The sequence below is a fragment of the Rattus norvegicus genome, chromosome 12 (assembly GCF_021556685.1).
Source record: "Rattus norvegicus strain SHRSP/BbbUtx chromosome 12, alternate assembly SHRSP_T2T, whole genome shotgun sequence".
Taxonomy (NCBI): domain Eukaryota; kingdom Metazoa; phylum Chordata; class Mammalia; order Rodentia; family Muridae; genus Rattus; species Rattus norvegicus.
The window spans coordinates 32,340,960-32,357,484 of NC_141545.1; the positions used below are offsets into that span (position 1 = coordinate 32,340,960).

A 16,525-nucleotide genomic window follows, 5' to 3' on the forward strand; every position below is an offset into this window, starting at 1 on the left:
CTACCCCACCATTCCCACTGGGGGGACCCTGTGTACTCTCAGTGCGGCAGACGCCGTGTCATTGCATCTGGTGATCGGGACACTCGGATCTTGGTTCCCCTGGGGGCTTGGGACGAGCTGCACGGGCCGTGGTGACAGGCAGCGGGGGCGCCAGCGCGCATTCCTCCCCCGCGACATTTAGAAAGGCGTGTAGACAACTGGTGTGACTTTGGAGGTCCGACTCCTCCTTCCGGCCAGCCTCGCGACGCGCCACCTCCCGAGACAAGCCAGTGAGTCCGGCAGGCCCCAGAGGCTCGTGTACGGACTTGGAACGTGTCCGGGAACCCGTGGCGCTGTGCGCACTGGTGAGTTTTGCGGGCGGGGTGGGGGCGGAGAGGACGTCGCGCTGGGTCCTTGCTCCCGCCCCTTTCCTGCTGTGCCCCCCCCTCCACTTTGAGAGAGTCATTGAGATTTGAGCGTGACTGCGGATCCTGGAGGATGCAGGCACCGGGCGCGGGGTTTTCCTCCTCCCGGAGTGATGGAGAGAGCCGGTGAGCTGAACAAAGACACCCGCCCTGAGGAGCGGGTCCTTTGCTGAAGAACGCTATTTTCGCCCCGCGACGGCCGCGCAACTCCTGGAGTGGCGCGCTCTTCCGCCGGCGGGCGCAAAGCAGGAGCCGGGCACCTGCGCGCCACTCCCGCCACATCTCGGGGGCACCGGATTGTTCCCGAAGGTCTACGTCTCCGGAGGAGGTCCAAAGGCAACCTGTTTGCTGTTGAACAGTGAGAGACCCCGGGACCTTTATCGTTTGCTGTCTCGTAGAAGGGACTGCGTGCTGTGGACGGAGCAGGCATTTCAGCGACACTTTTGTAAGCCAGGGTCTTCGATGTGAGTGACCACGCTTGGTCCCCAACAGCCGCATCCTCCCAGTGGTCTCTGTCTGCTGAGTATCTGTGGCCAGAAGCAGCTGGGACCCCCAGTCCTTTGCTCCATCCTCTGGCCATTGTCCCGTGTGTGGGGTCGGCGCCGTCTCAGGCTGCCCTGCTCCTCGCAGGTGAGGCTGGTAGAGGCGTAGGTCCAGGGAAAGGACCGGCCGTGTTGTTTGATGGCTTCACTGAGGAGAGTCAAAGTGTTGTTGGTGTTGAACTTGATCGCGGTGGCCGGCTTCGTGATCTTTTTGGCTAAGTGTCGGCCTATCGCGGTGCGCAGCGGAGACGCCTTCCACGAGATCCGGCCTCGCGCAGAGGTGGCCAACCTCAGCGCGCACAGTGCCAGCCCCATCCAGGATGCAGTCCTGAAGCGCTTGTCGCTGCTGGAGGACATCGTCTACCGGCAACTTAATGGTAAGGACGTGCCCTGACGCCTGTGGGTCGTGATGCATGTAGGGCACAGGGTGATCTCCTTGGCTCTCTGTATCCTAAGCTGACATTGAATGAGCCTAATCTCTCTCTCCCATCCCTGCTCTGGGACTCTTGTAGAAACCACCACCTGAGTCTTTCTTCATGACGTACTGCAGCTGGAAGTTTGGTCTTCCGCTAGAAACCTGTCACTATAGTCGACCCTTAGTCTCTGCTTGTGGCTCCAGCTTAGAACCGACCGCAGGCTGGGGACGTCTAGAAAGCAAATAGCTTGTCAGTTCACGGTATTTGATGGGGGTGCTGTTATGGAAGTGGGTGTCCTGGCTTGCAGAGTGAGGGCTATTCTTGAAGAAATACGTTAATCCTTTCGATTGTTAACTGCATCACTAAAAATGACCTCTTCTTTTCCTCCTCACTGCCTGGGGTGCGAGGTGGTCTATTATAAACCAGCCTACCCCGAACAGCGTGGCGATTGAGGTTCAAGTTCTTAGTGGATCTGAGAAATAGGGGTTTGTTCACAAAGTTAAGCCAAAACAAGGAGGCATGGCATCCAGGTTCTTAGCTTTTTCCAGACTTCGTCTCCTCTAAACCGTTCTAAATGAGTTGTCATAAAAGAGCTGGGATGTGTGTGTGTGGGGGTGGGGTGGGGGGGTATAGTTTACTGCTTCCACCTGGTTCAAGGGACCGAAGGTCCCTGAACACATGCTGTCTTCACAGTGTCACCTAGTCTAAAGAAAGACATCGTGATTGTGGAAGTTTGACTCTCTCTTCCCAGTCTTCTGCATGCTACCGTGGCCTGGAACTGTCAGCCGTTGTAATGATTGCTAATAAGTCGGTTGTTGCTGTGTGCTACAGGGGCATTACACGCTCCACACGTGCATGGTGGGACATAACCTTTAGTTCTTGGAGGGTCTGGCCGCTCCCCCACAGGAGAATAGGACAAACTGAACAAGCCAAACTCGGGGAAGTTAACCAACCACATTGCCCTCCTGATTGGTGTTAGTAAGCAGTGATTTAGACTCTGGTTGACCATAGAGCCGTGTTCTTAGCTAAAAGGCATAAATTTCTTTTCATGTGTCTGGGTGCAGGCGTGTGTGTGTGTGTGTGCGCACTTGGAGGCTGGGGTCAACTTCAAATGTCAGTCCTCAGGTACATTTACCTTGGATTTTTTGAGACAGGGTCTCGTTCTGATCTGGTGCTCACTCACAAAGTGAGTGAGGTGGGCTGACCAACAACCCCAGAAAACCAGCTCTGGGGTTACAAGTACATGATACTGTGCCCAGTTTTTGATATGAGTTTTAGGGACTCAGAGGTTCTCAGGCTTGCCTGGCAAGTATTTTACCTACCAAACCATTTTCCTAGCCCCAAGACACAAATTTCTATCTACCTAATTTTAATTTAAAATTGTATGTGTGTGTGTTGTACTGTATTGTACTGTATTTGTGCACATATACCACAGCCCACATATAGAGACCAGAGGGCAAATTATTATAGTCGGTTCTCTCCTCCTACCACGAGATCCCGAAGATGGATCTTATGCCCTTAGACTTCACTGTCTTTACCCGTTGGACCACCTCCCTAGCCAGAGACTCTGAGTTTAAAAGTATATACGAATTTTTTTTCCTCATAAGTGAACTGCGTGGATCTACAGGCACAACCATAACCTGTGTAAACTTGACCTGCCTCATGCCAGGTGGGCGAGGACTGGGGAAGACAGCCTTTGTCTTGCTCTTTGAGGATCCCTTCTGGGTAATTCCAGGAAGGGGATGGGAGCAGCCTCCTACATCCATGAAACCAGGTTCTAGTCATCTTTGCACCATATTGTAAGTATCCAGAGGGCTTTGATGTACTTTTAGGGTTCGCAAAAGGGCATCCCACCAAGGCTGTATTGAAGCTCCTCTCCAAAACCCCTCAAGACAAAATGAACTGAACAAGACTAAACCCCTCAGTTCACTTCTGGAGCAATTAAAAGTATGTGAGCTCAGTGCTCTGGAGGTGAGGCAGGGGGATCAGACGTCCAAGGCCAGCCTGGCTAAACCAGATTAAGGGGGTAGGAGTTGTTTTTTCAAATTGATACCTGCAGAAACACACTCATAAGATAATACCCTCCCAAATAATTTCCCCCCCAATAGTCAGAGCTTGCAGGGACACAGGTCCTTTCTCTCTCTCTCTCTCTCTCTCTCTCTCTCTCTCTCTCTCTCTCTGCGTGTGTGTGTGTGTCTCTCTCTCTTTCTTTTTTCTTTCTTGTGCTATAAATGCATATGTGTACACATACATGTGGAAGCTGGGGGGTGGGGTCAGTGTCCTGAATCATTTCTCCACCTTTTGATTTTTGAACCCCCATGGTCTCTCACTCAGCCTGGAGTCTGCCATTTTGGCTAGACCGGTTGACCAGCAAGCTCCAGGCATCATCTTTACTCAGGCTCTCCAGCACTTGGATCATAGGCAAAGACTAACAAGTCCTTTACCCAGTGAGCCTTTTTCTCAGATCATTATGTGGTGCTTTCTGGTGTAGCAGACGTGCATGCCCCCCCTTAGTGTTTGCAGTAACCCTGCATGGCACCTGTTCTTATTTGTCCCTTTAAGGCTTGCTGGCAGTTACCCAGTGACTTTCGGGGTTTTAAAATGACTCTGGACCGTATTACTTTAGGGTGGAGGCTCTTGGCTGCTGTGCCCACTCACCTGCCTGGACAGTGCTATCAAAATGATTTGCATCCCCTATACAGATGCAGAATTCATGGCCCTATACACTAGGGGCTCCTTTTCAATAGGCAGAGAGTAGGATCTGAGACTTTGCCTACAACGAGCTCCTCATTCTCCATCAGCCCTAGGAAGGAGAGAAAACATACTCAAATGACAAAGCCAGCAGGCTGCGTAGGACTTTCAAGAAGTCAAGAATTGCTTCCAAGGGGCTCTGAGTCTTGGAGTCTTTCTCTTAGCTTTCTGCTTTGTAGAGAACATCCATGCTAAGGAGCTGTGGATGTAGTTCAGTTGGGTGAATCCTTGCCTCGCCTGCATGAACCCTAGAGTTCCGTCCCTAGCACCACATAAACCAGAAGCAGAGGTGGCACAAACCTCCAAGCTCAGCCCTAGGAAGGAGAAAGGAAGATTAAGACTTCTTAAGGTTAAGATAACTGCTGGCTATCTATGGAGCTCAAGGCCAGCCTGGGCTACATGAGACCCTGCCTCAAACTGAAAGAAGGATGGGAGGGAGGGAGGAAGGGGGGAGAGAGGGATGGGAGGAGGGAGAGAAGGAAGGTAGGAAAAGAATTGACCTATTGAGTAGGGAGCTAGGAAGGCGCCCAATGCTGGTTTAGTGACGTCCAGTTGAAAGCTTTTCTTGGTCAAGCCATGACTCCCAACCGGGACTTGGCAGAATTTGTCTTTCCAGGCACTAAGGGTGATTTGTAGGGATTTGCAACCTGGAGGGTAAGAGCAAGGGAAAGTTGTGATGTAGAGAAGACCCTCCTTGTCTCCATCCTGCCCTCAGCGATGCCAGCCTTTGTCTGTTCTTGTTTTGGTATATTGTTCCATCTACTAGGCTGCCTGCTGTACCAGGAGGCTGGAGGAGGAAGGGGCGGGCTCTTCCTGGCATATGGAGAGATGGGGCCAGGGCTTCGTTTGTATAGATGCTGGGCACCTGTCTCCACCCGTTGCCACTGACAACAAAGGAGCCCAGGAATTCAAGGGTCTTATTCCTGAACTGGAGCTAGGCACATGGCAGGAACTCATATCCAGCTGCCTGGCATTTTCAGAGTTGCCATTCCTAGACTAGAGCTGGTCTAGTCCTAGAGTTCAGTGGTAGAATGCTTGCCTTGTACATGCAAGGTCCCAAGTTTGATCTCTAGAACAACCAAAGACATACAAATAAATAAAGAGCTAGGTTGCTTAAATTCCTCCTGTGGCCCCTTAGGTCTAGCAAGAGAGATTCAAGGAGATTCCACTTTTCCTCTGGTGGCTTTTGGTTTGCTTGGTTGTTTTTGCTTGTTTTGAGGCTGGGTCTCATGTATTCTAGGCTAGCCCAAAACTCCCTAAATAGCCAAGGATGACCTTGAACTCCTGATCCTCCTGCCTCCACCTCCCCAGCTGCCCAGGCAGCTCTGTGAGGATCTCCGTCTTTGTTCTCGTGATTGGCTTCACCTCTATCTACTTGCCGAGACAGACCACATTGACCTTGGGCGTCATAGCCTCCATATTGCAACTCAGTCTCTGAGAAGAGCTGGTAATACTGGAATTTACTTCAGGCTCCTCAATTCAGTCCATCCTTCCAAGATTGGCTTTTGTGGGCGAGGGTTGTCAAATGTTATGTGGGCAACCGTCCTGATGCTTTGAGCTGTTCAAGGCCTTAGTGACGTCACTTTGCAGTCTCAGCCCGGACTCTTACTCCTCAGTGGGTTTAACTTTAGAGTCCAGAAATGACTGAAGGCTTTTTAAAGGGCTGGCACCCTATTTTAGACTTTAACATCCTACCTCCGTCTCTTACCATCTGTGCCTTTGTGTATATGGTAGGTAGTTGAGGTTTTATTGATCGCTGGCTGGGAGCTGGTTTTTGGGAGGGAAATGATAACCTAGAGTTTGCAAAGGCTGAGATAGGTGGTGAAGTGAAGGGAGAGAGTGGAAAGACTTTAGCTGGGAAGACGGAGTGTGAGCAAACCATCGTCTCATCATAAAGCCTTCGTTATCTCGCCTGTGCCTTCTTGCTTCCGCCATCTTAACTTTCCAATCATGGCCATGCCATCTGGCCACTGCTTTCTTGCTTCTGACCCCTGGCCTTTATCTTCTTCAAACCATCTTTCCTCTCCCCCACCTTACCCTCACCACCTTAAAATCCTCACCTTGCCCTCATTTTGCACCCCCCCCCCCAACATCTTGATTCTTTCATCTGGCCTGTCCTATCTTGAAGTTATTCTGCTCTTTTCCTTTCTGAGTGATAGGGACCATTTTTTATCTAGGAGCTCGGAGCAAAGTGGTACACCAGGCTAGGCACTAGCCAGTGCCAGTATATTTGAGAGCATGACTTTATGTTATGAGTACAATTTAATATTCTCTCATGTAGCATAAAATAAACTCATAGGTCATCTGGGAAAAAAGTCTTTTAAAAACCATACAGAAGACCACAAAACTCTTTTTAAAATCTGTTTAAAAAAACAAAACAAAACATAGTTGCTTGATGGTTCTTCTAGACCCAGACACTGATTCCGTTATTGGAAATCCCCAGGTCACAAGGTACATAATTTTTGGTTTCCTGTCACCTTTTCTGTCACCTTCTAAGGAAGTTATTTATTTCTCTCATTTTAGAGATGAGAAAAGTGAGAAACAGAGATATTGTTAGATTTAGCTGGCGTGATACAGCAGGAGAAGGGTGAAGCGTATGTCTTTCTCACTCTCTTCCAGTACCCATGCAATGAGTAGAGGGAGAGGGGGGAGGGGTCTGTGCGAGCCCCTCCCCCCTCAGAGTACCCAGCAGGGTACATTGGAAGTGTGAACAGCAGAGCTTCGGCCCTGTTTCCCGTCAGCCCTGGGCAGCTGTGTCGTAAGAGGAAATGCAATTGATTTTGAGTTAGTTTCCAAATTTAGATTTCAGAGGGATATTGAATAGAGGCAAGGTTGCTTGGAGAAATTGAAAAATCTTTGCAGAAACAGAGCGAAGTCAAAATTACCTCCCCTGTTCCTGCCTCTAAGCCACATGAGTGGACGGGGCAGGAATCTAAAGCTGAAAAACCAAACCAAACCATACCAAACCAAACCAGAACAAAACAAAAAACCCAAAACCAAAACCCTAAAACATTTCCAGATAACCCAAGGGCCATATGCCAAAAATCTCTAGGCAGGAAAAATGAGTTGGCACGTTGCACACAGGGGACAATATGCTCTCTTTTGATTGCAGGTCAGAGCGAGAAAGGGCAGGATCGTGGGCTCGTCTCAAGCTCCCTATGTAGTTGAGGGTGACCTGTAACTCCTCATCCTCCCGCCACCACTTCTATGGTCTGAGATGAGAGGTGTGTATCACGGAGACCAGTTTTGTTGCCCCTCTGCACCCCCCAGGGCAGTCCAGGCATTTGAAAGCCCATCTTTGGCGAATGGCAAAGCCAAGGCTTGTATTGCTTCCCCTTGTCCTAGGAAGATAAAGGCACCTTCACATAGACCGTGCAGGCTCAGTGGTACCTCAGTTTCCTTGGGGAGAGGGATAAGAAGGAGAAAGACAAAAATACATATATTAAATCTAACCCCTGCAGGGCTGGGGAAGCAGATCAGTGGTAAGAGGGCTCACTCTTCTTGTAAAGGACTGGGGTTTGGTCCCCCCCCCCCCCCGCCATATCCACACGGTGGCTCAAATCATCCTAGTTCCGGGGAATCCTGCAGCCTCTCCAGCCTTCACAGGCACCACACATGCACATACATACATGCAGCAAACAAATCATAAGCATAAAATAAAAACAATAAATAAATCTTTCAAAAAAGTTACCTGGAGAGATGATGGTTCAGTATTTAGAGCACTGGCTGCTTTTGCAGGGAACCTGGGTTCTATTTTAACATGCCAGGTGATCCGCGGCCACCTGTAACTCCAGTTCTCAACTTTCCTAATGCTACTAACTTTTAATACCGTTCCTCAGGTTGTGGTGATCCCCGACCATAAAATTATTTTTGTTGCTACTTCATAACTTTGATTTTGCTCCTGTTACAAACCATGATGTAAATATTTGATTTGCAGGATATCTGATATTTGACCCCGGTGAAAGGGTCATTTGACCTACCCCACCCCCAAAGGGGTTGCAACCCACAGGTTGAGAACCACTGCTGTAGCGGATCTAAAAAAAAAAACCTCTTCTAGTCTCTGTGGGCACCTGCACGCACAGAAACATACACACGTGTAAAAGTAAGAATTAATCTTTAAATTGACAAACAGCCAAAAGCCCACTGCAGAGGAGACTAAAAGCCAACTGTGCGTGCCTTCCTCATGGTTGGTTCAGGCATCTGGCAGGGTCTGGAGACGAGGTTAACTGATTTTCTACAAGACTTGCTCCATGGAGTCTGGGTTGCTGGAGCCTTGCTCATTCCCTTTAGTCCTGACATTTGGTTGAAGCTGGGTCCTTCTGGAGCAACGAGGAACTCCATTCTCGGATAGCACAGCCATGCATATAGGTCCGTTTGAATAGCGTGTGTTAGATACCATGGCAGTGGGGGGGGGGAAGCTGCTTCCTGCCCAGCCCAGGGGCATCAAGGGGCACAGCTAGTGTCCTCTTCTTCATCATCATCATAGAAGAGATCCAACTGCCTCTGACCTTTGCTCGCTGCCAAACTGGGAGCACCCTGATTGGAAAAGGAGGAGGCTTAGCCACAAGGCTGAAGAATGTCACGAAGGAAAGACAGGCCTGAGTCCCCAAGACAACTGACATCAGACAACCTGTGAGTCTTTAGGATCGCTTCAGAAGAAAGGTTGTGAAAGGAGTGTCAGACAGGGCCAGTTTCATTTTCCAGATCTGTCAAGTTATGAATGCTGTGATTTTAGGTCGGTGGCTTCATTTTTTAGCTATAAAGTGGGGTCATGGTATGTCAGGATGAGTTGAGAATAAAAACATAGGGCACTGGGAGGGGGGTAGTACTAGGGGGGTGGTTTGGTTGGTACCCTGCTTGCTGCTCAAGCCTGAGGATCTTGACTTCAAATGTTCAGAAGCTATATTAAAAGAAAAATCTGGGTGTGGTGGCACGAACTTATAATCCCAGTGCTGGGGAGATGGAGATCTGGGCTTTTACAATTTAGCTAGCCCAGCCAAAATGTAAGCTCTAGGTTCAGTGAGAGACCCTGTCTCAGAAACCAAGGTGCATGGCTTGCCTGAGGAGCAGCAGCCAAAGCTGACCTCTGACCTCCACATGCCCATGCACACATTTACATACTAAAGCATGAGTACTTGCCCACGTATTCATTGACACTACCCTTATGTGATTATGTTTGCACACATGCACATATACACATGAATACCCATGCCCTTGGCAGCTATAGCAATGTCAACTGGTTAAAAGGCATCTATGTCCTGACTCCCTGTAATTCTCCAATGCCCATGGTGTTTTGGGCCATAGCAGTTGCTCAATAAATCCTTCCCAAACAAGCCAAAACCCAGCAAGGCTTGTTTGATAGCAAAGTGTGATCCTGGTTATATGATCCCGGGGGATCGAAGGGGGTCCTTTTTTGTTCTGATTTTCATGAACTCCATAGACGAATATTCTTGTCCTCACTTTTGAGACAGGTCTTACATAGCACCAAGCAGGCCTCACATTTGTGATCTCAGCTTCCCCCTTCCTGAGGTTACAACTAGATGCCATCATGACTGACTCTGCCATGTCCTATCCTTTGACAGAGCGGCATGTTATCAACAACATTCACCCATGAGAATTTTGTATCACAAAAATATTGCAAAATTAAACCTCACAATGCCTTAAGGAGGTCCCTGATTTTGTGTTGCACCACGGGTTGCCCAAACCTGCTAGACTAATTTCTGGTTCTTTTTCTGCTTTGTGTGTTTGCCGGAAGCTGTCCTTTATTACACTTTCTTTTCCTCCTCATCACCCTCCCTTCCCCCACTCACAATGGCTTTGGAGGTCTAGAAGAAATGGCAGCCTATTACAGCAGCCTAGCCCCTTAGCCAAGGTTTCATTTTCTGTAGTTTTAATTACTAAAGGCCACGAGCAATCAGCAGTTCAATAAGATGTTCTAAGAGAGAAGAGGAGGGAGGGGAAGATGGAGGGATAAAGTTTGAGCTGCTCACATAACTTTTGTTATAGTTTGTTGTTATAATCGACTCTTTTATTAGTAGCTACCATGATTAAACTCTTCCTGTGCTCCATTTATTAAGTTTAATTATAGGTACAGTGTGTGTGTGTGTGTGTGTGTGTGTGTGTGTGTGTGTGTGCAGGCCATGTGTGCGTGTACATGTATGTGATTGTAGGTGTGTGTGTGGAGGTCAGAGGAACACCTCAGGAGGTGTTCTACCTTGTTTAAGGCAAGGTCTCTTGTCCCACATGTCAGGCTAGTTGACCTGACAGCTACCAGGAATTTTCCTGATTCCATCTTCTCTTTTGTGGTAGAAGCACCGAAATCTCAGAGATACTCTACAGTGTCTGGCTTTATGTGGGCTCTTGGGATCTGAACTCCAATCCTCAAACTCTCATGGCAAGTGCTTCACCCATTGAGCACTTGTCCAGTCCAGGTGTTTTATGTTTTGTAACAGACCGTACAGTATTATGGTTATTAGTTTTATATTACTGTAAGAAATGTCAGCTATAAATCAAAATATGAAGATGAAAGTCTCATCTGGACTAGTATGATCAGGCAGCTCTTAGGTGTCCTGCAGTATGTCAAGTTCCCCTTTAATGGATGCTGGCCACTCACGTTGGTGAGTGAGCATGGCCTTGGTCCAAGTGTAGACAGCATCCCAGAGATAGAAAAGTAGACAATGCCTACCTAGACTTTTCATGATACTTACGAACATCTGTGTCCATATGTGCATGTATGTACACATGCATGCTCACATGTGTACAACTGCACATGTGTTAACCTTTATTTTTAGACAATGTCTTTCACTTGTCTAGGGCTCGCTCATTCATTTAGGCTAGCTGATCAGTGACCCACCCAGTGCTGGGATTACACACATGCACAATCACACCTAGATTTTTATGTCGGTTCTGGGCATGGAACTCAAGTCTTCATATTCACAAGGCAAGTAGTTGGGCTGTCTTCTCAGCTCCTGTCTGTAATTTTTAACCAGCTCCTTACAGACTGCTGCATCAAGAATGGATGTGAGAGCTGGCTGGAGAGGTGGCTCAGCAGTTAAGAGCACTTGCTACTTAATCATGAGGAAAGAATTCTGATTCTACCACTTCACTGGGGGGCTCACGAACATCTATAACTCTGGGCTCCAAGGGATGCCTTCTTCTGACCACCAGAAGTCTTCACAGATGTGCACATAAGTTCCCACTCTCACAGGCATGTGTGCATGTGTGCAGGTAAAAGGGCATGTGTATACATGGGTGTAGAAGCCAGAGGTTGACTTGAAGCGCCTTCCTCAATTGCTTTTTACCTTGAAAGATAATGGTGTACTTGTATGTGTGTCCAGGCATATGCATGCCACAGGGCACCTGTGGAGGTCAAAGGGTAACTTTAGGGAGTGGGTTTTTATCTTGTACCTTATTAAGGCAGGGTCTCCCTTTATTTGCTCGCTAGACTGTGGACTTCTGGGCACTTCTGTTTGCACCTTGCATCTTGCTAGAGAAGCCAAGTCCCTGGCCTTGTATTTTAGTTTTGGCTGACAGGATCTCTCATTGAACCCACAGTTCAGCCAGACTGGCTTTCCTGTGAGCCTTAGGGATCCTTTTGTCTCCACTGTATTCTAGCTCTGGGATTCCAGATGTGTGCTACCACATCTGCCTTTTTGCATGGGTTCTTCCAATTATGCTCGTTGCAGCAAGCACCCGAAGGACTGACCTGCTTCCCCAGCCCACATGCTTGAATTCAATGGGGACCAAACTCAGGTCCTCTGCAAGAGCAGCAAATGCTCTCAACCGCCAACTCGTGGCTCTAGCTCCTTCTCTCAAAGTTTAAAAGGATCAGAGAGGATAATTTGGTCATCCATTTCTTTTGCCATTATACGTTACCTTTTCTTGCTCTTCTCTCCCCCACCCCTTTCCTTTTCCAATATTCCCTTAGCAACTAGAATAAATGCAAGACCGCCAGGGATGTGTTAAGACCTCCCTATCCCACAGCAATCACATCCATCTGTCTTTGTATTCTGGGGACATGCAGATGACAATCATCTTTGCGACTGATAGTTTTCCCTTTCAATAACAACCCGTCACTCCTCACTGCAGAGCCCTATGCATGAGTAACAACGCCCTGTCATGAAGATGGCTGGCCACATTGTTAGGCTGCTGTGGAACATACCAAGAGTGAGCACGGACCGGGGTTCCAGAAGAGCCCACCCTAGCCTCAGACACCAGGCCAATAGTATGGTTAGCGCTTACCTAACGGTGTCTTGTGCGCTGTCCAGGGATGTTAGAATCTTCCCTCCCTGAAGGCAGAATCAGACTTGGGTTTTAGGTCTATTCTCTTTCTTCATTATTCCCTTGTATGTAGAGTGTGCATACGTACGTATGCAAGTACACATGTGTGTGCATTTTCCTGTGGAGGTCAGATGTCATCTTTGGTTCTTGCAGGGAATTTACCTTTAAGCAGCCAGGTTAGACTGACTGGCCAGGGAGCCCAAGATCCTAGCTCTGTGGCGCGTGCACGCACGCGCGCGCATACACACACACACACACACACACACACACACACACACACACCTACCCCACAAATTATTCATTCATCTGGTCAGCTTTTAGCCCTTGAACGGTAATGAATTATTGGCCATGGTCTTACTATTGAAGAGCTCACTTAATGGTCCTCCTGCCTCAGCCCCTCAAGTTCTGGGACTAAAGATGTACAGCCACCATAACTAGCTCCACAACTTTCCTTGAGATCTGCTCCAGCCTCACTCTATTGCTGTGACAGACGCCTTGCCCCAAACAACTCAGGGGAAGAAACAAGGCTTATTTTGGCTTACGATTCCAGGAGGATCATGGTGGAGAATGCATGGCAGCAGGAGCCTGATACCAGCCTGGCAGTCAGGATCTAGAAAGACCTCATTACATCCCTGTACAGAAATGAGAGGCAGGGAAGGGAGAGAAGTGGGGGCCAGGCTGTAAAACCTCAAAGCCCACTCTTAGTGACCTCTTCCAGCAAGGCTCCCCTTCCTAAAGATTTGATAACCTCCCCAAACAATGTCACCTGCTGGAAATCAAGTGTTCAAAAACACGAAACTACAGGGAACTCGCCTTGCCTTGCCTTGCCTTGCCTTGCCTTGCCTTGCCTTGCCTTGCCTTGCCTTGCCTTGCCTTCCCTTCCCTTCCCTTCCCTTCCCTTCCCTTCCCTTCCCTTCCCTTCCCTTCCCTTCCCTTCCCTTCCCTTCCCTTCCCTTCCCTTCCCTTCCCTTCCCTCTCCTTTCTATTCTTTTCTTTGAGATAGGGTTTCTCTGTGTAGGCCTAGCTGTCCTAAAACTCCTTCTGTAGACCAGGCTGGCCTTAAACTCACAGAGATCTGCCTGCCTCTGCTTTCTGAGGGCTGAGATTAAAGGTATGTACCACCCCTACCCCGATTCAGGGAACATTTTCTTGAAATAACTACATCTAGTGCATTTCCTCCGACAAACCTACTTATCTCGATATACTGGTTCATATGCAAGGAAGTTGGACTTCAAGAGATTTGAATAAGTCGTCTAGAGACACCCACCAGTAGCTCCATTCTGAATCACCCAGTGCACAGTTGGCACTTACTGGGCCCAAGGTGTGAAAGAACTATTTGTCATCTGGTCCTGGGACTGCAGAGGGGAAGTGGCCAGGAGTGAGGCGAGACCGTGAACCTCCTTCAGCAGCTGATGACGAGAGAACTGTTGTAGTCACTCAGGCTTAGCAGTTACCCGTGTGTAAAGTTGTAAAGCTGTTAATTTTAGGGCTCTAAATTATGCTGTGTGAGCTTTAAATCCAGCCCATAATTAGAATAAAATGCGAGAAAAGTGAAATTGATATTAAGTTAATTAAAAGGCTTTGCTTATATCGCAAGGAAATTAGCACAACAGGCTGGGGATGCTGACATGTGCTCCTTGCTAATTTCTTCTGTTTAGGCGGTGCACAGCAGGCCTCAGGCAAGCTTTGTTCCCTGGCTTCTGCCCTGAGTCCTCCCTGCATTCACATAGCCACATAGTCGTGCACATCCATCCCGTGAAGCATCAAAGTCGACCATGTGTCCATTCTGTTGGGACTGCCATTCTGTATCACTGTATCACTGGGGTCTTAATGAGAGCTCTCCTATGCACTCTGTTGGATCCATCATGGCCAACCACATGTTGATGCTATTGGCATCACTAAAGTTCCAACTGGGCAAAAGCCAGAGTGCTCTGCCACTGAGGGACTCATGGGATATCCGTCTATTAAGAAATAGGTCATCAATCTGCACTTGGTATCTTTTTTTTGCTTTGTTGTGTTTTCTGTTTCCTGTCCTTTAGGTTTTTCAGACAGGGTCTTGCTCTGTGATGTAGGCTAACAGCAAACTCATGATTCTCCTGCCTCTGTGTCTTGAGTACTGAAATTGCAGGTGTAAAGGTGTGTGTCACTGTGCCCTCCTGTCTTTGTTATGGTTGGTTTTATTCATTTTTTTAATAGTTATTTGTTTATACGGCATCTACTTTGTTTATTTGAGGCAGGGTCTCTCACTAACCCTGAGGTCATGAAGTAGGCCTGTTCTATCTCTGCCTCACCATCACCGAGAGTGCAGCTGTGTGCCACTGTATCAAGATTTCATTGTTATTTGTTGTCATTAAATCTAGCATCGAGCACTAAACTCAGGCCCTCACGTGTCAGGCAGGTGCCTGATCATGGCTCATGCTATGGTACACGTGAAGAGGTCAGAGGATAACTTGCAAGGGTCAGTTCTCTTCCAACATATGGATCTCGGGGGGTCACATCCAGGTCATCAGGTTTGAGGGTAAGTGCCTTTACCTCATGAACTCTATTTTTTTTTTTTATGGCCCTGACTTTTTATTGTAAATGTATGGCTGGTGTGTGTGTGTGTGTGTGTGTGTGTGTGTGTGTGTGTGTGTGCATGCACACGCACATGTGCACACATGTGTGCATGCATGCTGTGGGGTATGTTTATATACACGGAGACCAGAGGACAACTTTAGCTGTTGTTGCTTGGACTATTTTGCTTATTTGAGGCAGTGTCTCTCAGTGACCTGGAGCTCATGGAGTAGACCAAGCTAGCTGGATACTGAGCCCTATGACTGTCTCTGCTTCCTCATTACCGAGAGTTCGAGTGTGTGCCACTCTATCTAGATTTGTTTTTCTTTAAATCTGGATCCTGAGGATGGAACTCAGGTCCTTATTTTTGCTGGGCAAACTCTTTACTCAGTGAACTTCCTCCACAGTACCCGGTCTCTGTTCTCAGTACGATCAGCAAACTCTAATTGACCCTAAACAATAAGTGGGGTGATAGAAAGTGGCTGAAATGTCACCTATTTCTTTTTAAGTGTTTTTAATTATTATTGTTATTATTGCTATTTTTGGAATTACGCGTGTCTTATGTGTGGTTTTGTACACGTGAGTGTAGGTATCCACAGAGACCAGAAGAGAGTTTTGGGTTCACTGAAGCAGAGTGAGTTGTTGTGAGCTGACTAATGTGAGAACTGAAGTTGGCTCTTTTACAAGAGCAATGGTGCTTTTAACCATTAAGCCGTCTCTCCAGCTCTGAAAGTTACCTGTTCCCAAGCCAGCATCTGTATTTGATTGGCCGTTGGCTTCTTCTCAGTGTTGCAGCATCCTGTTTTCAGAGCGATGGGATGATTGCAGCCACTCCTATTTACCTTCTTCATGGAGCCGAGACAACAAGTACTGAAATACACAGTGGCTGTTTGCAGTTATAGCAGCTAAATAACGTATGCATCGTCTTTATTACAGCTGATAGAAGCTGGCGCTAAGAGGAGGCAAGCTGAAAAGGTTAGTTGAAGAATTAGCAATTAAAAAAAAAATCCTGGCCTCTGCTTGTCTCTGCATTTTAAATCAAGCAAACATTTACGTTTGTGCCAAAGTCGCCCAATTGCCTTTCAGGCAATTTACCGAAATGCATTCAGAGATAAAAATGGAGTTCAGGGAAGAATATTTAAGGGCTCTTTAATGAGGTTAAAAACTTTACTCATTTGCCAAGTTTCTCTAAAAATCCACTTTCCCCCTGCCTCTCATCCTCCTGCAGACGAGTTGTTTCCAGGAGTTTTTCTTGAATAAAGGAGCGAGCTTTGAATTCACTCTGTAGCCTACGCTGGCCTTGAACTCACTACATAGCACAGTATAATGGCTAGCTTTAATGTCAATGTTATAGGGCTTCTACTGCTCCAATGGAACACTGTAAGCAAAAGTGGCTTGGAGAGGAAAGGGTTTACTTCCCTTTTACTTCTAGGCACCAGTTCATCACTGAGAGAAGTCAGGGCAGGAACTCAAGTAGGGCAGGGGCCTGGAAGAGAGAACTGAAGGCCATAGAGGAAGGCTGCTTATTAGCTTGTTCAGTCTGCTTCATAATATACACCAGGACCATCTGCCCAGGTGT

At 47.8% G+C, this 16,525-nt stretch overlaps 1 protein-coding gene across 1 annotated transcript in view; it reads left to right on the top strand.

The window, feature by feature from the left end:
* The first annotated feature begins 447 nt into the window (after positions 1-447).
* The window catches only part of Galnt17 (polypeptide N-acetylgalactosaminyltransferase 17), a 450,487-nt gene continuing 434,409 nt past the window's right edge, over positions 448-16,525 (top strand). The window contains 1 exon segment of the mRNA NM_001025112.2: positions 448-1,323. Coding sequence (NP_001020283.1) covers positions 1,086-1,323 — 238 coding nt within the window. The 5' untranslated portion in view covers positions 448-1,085.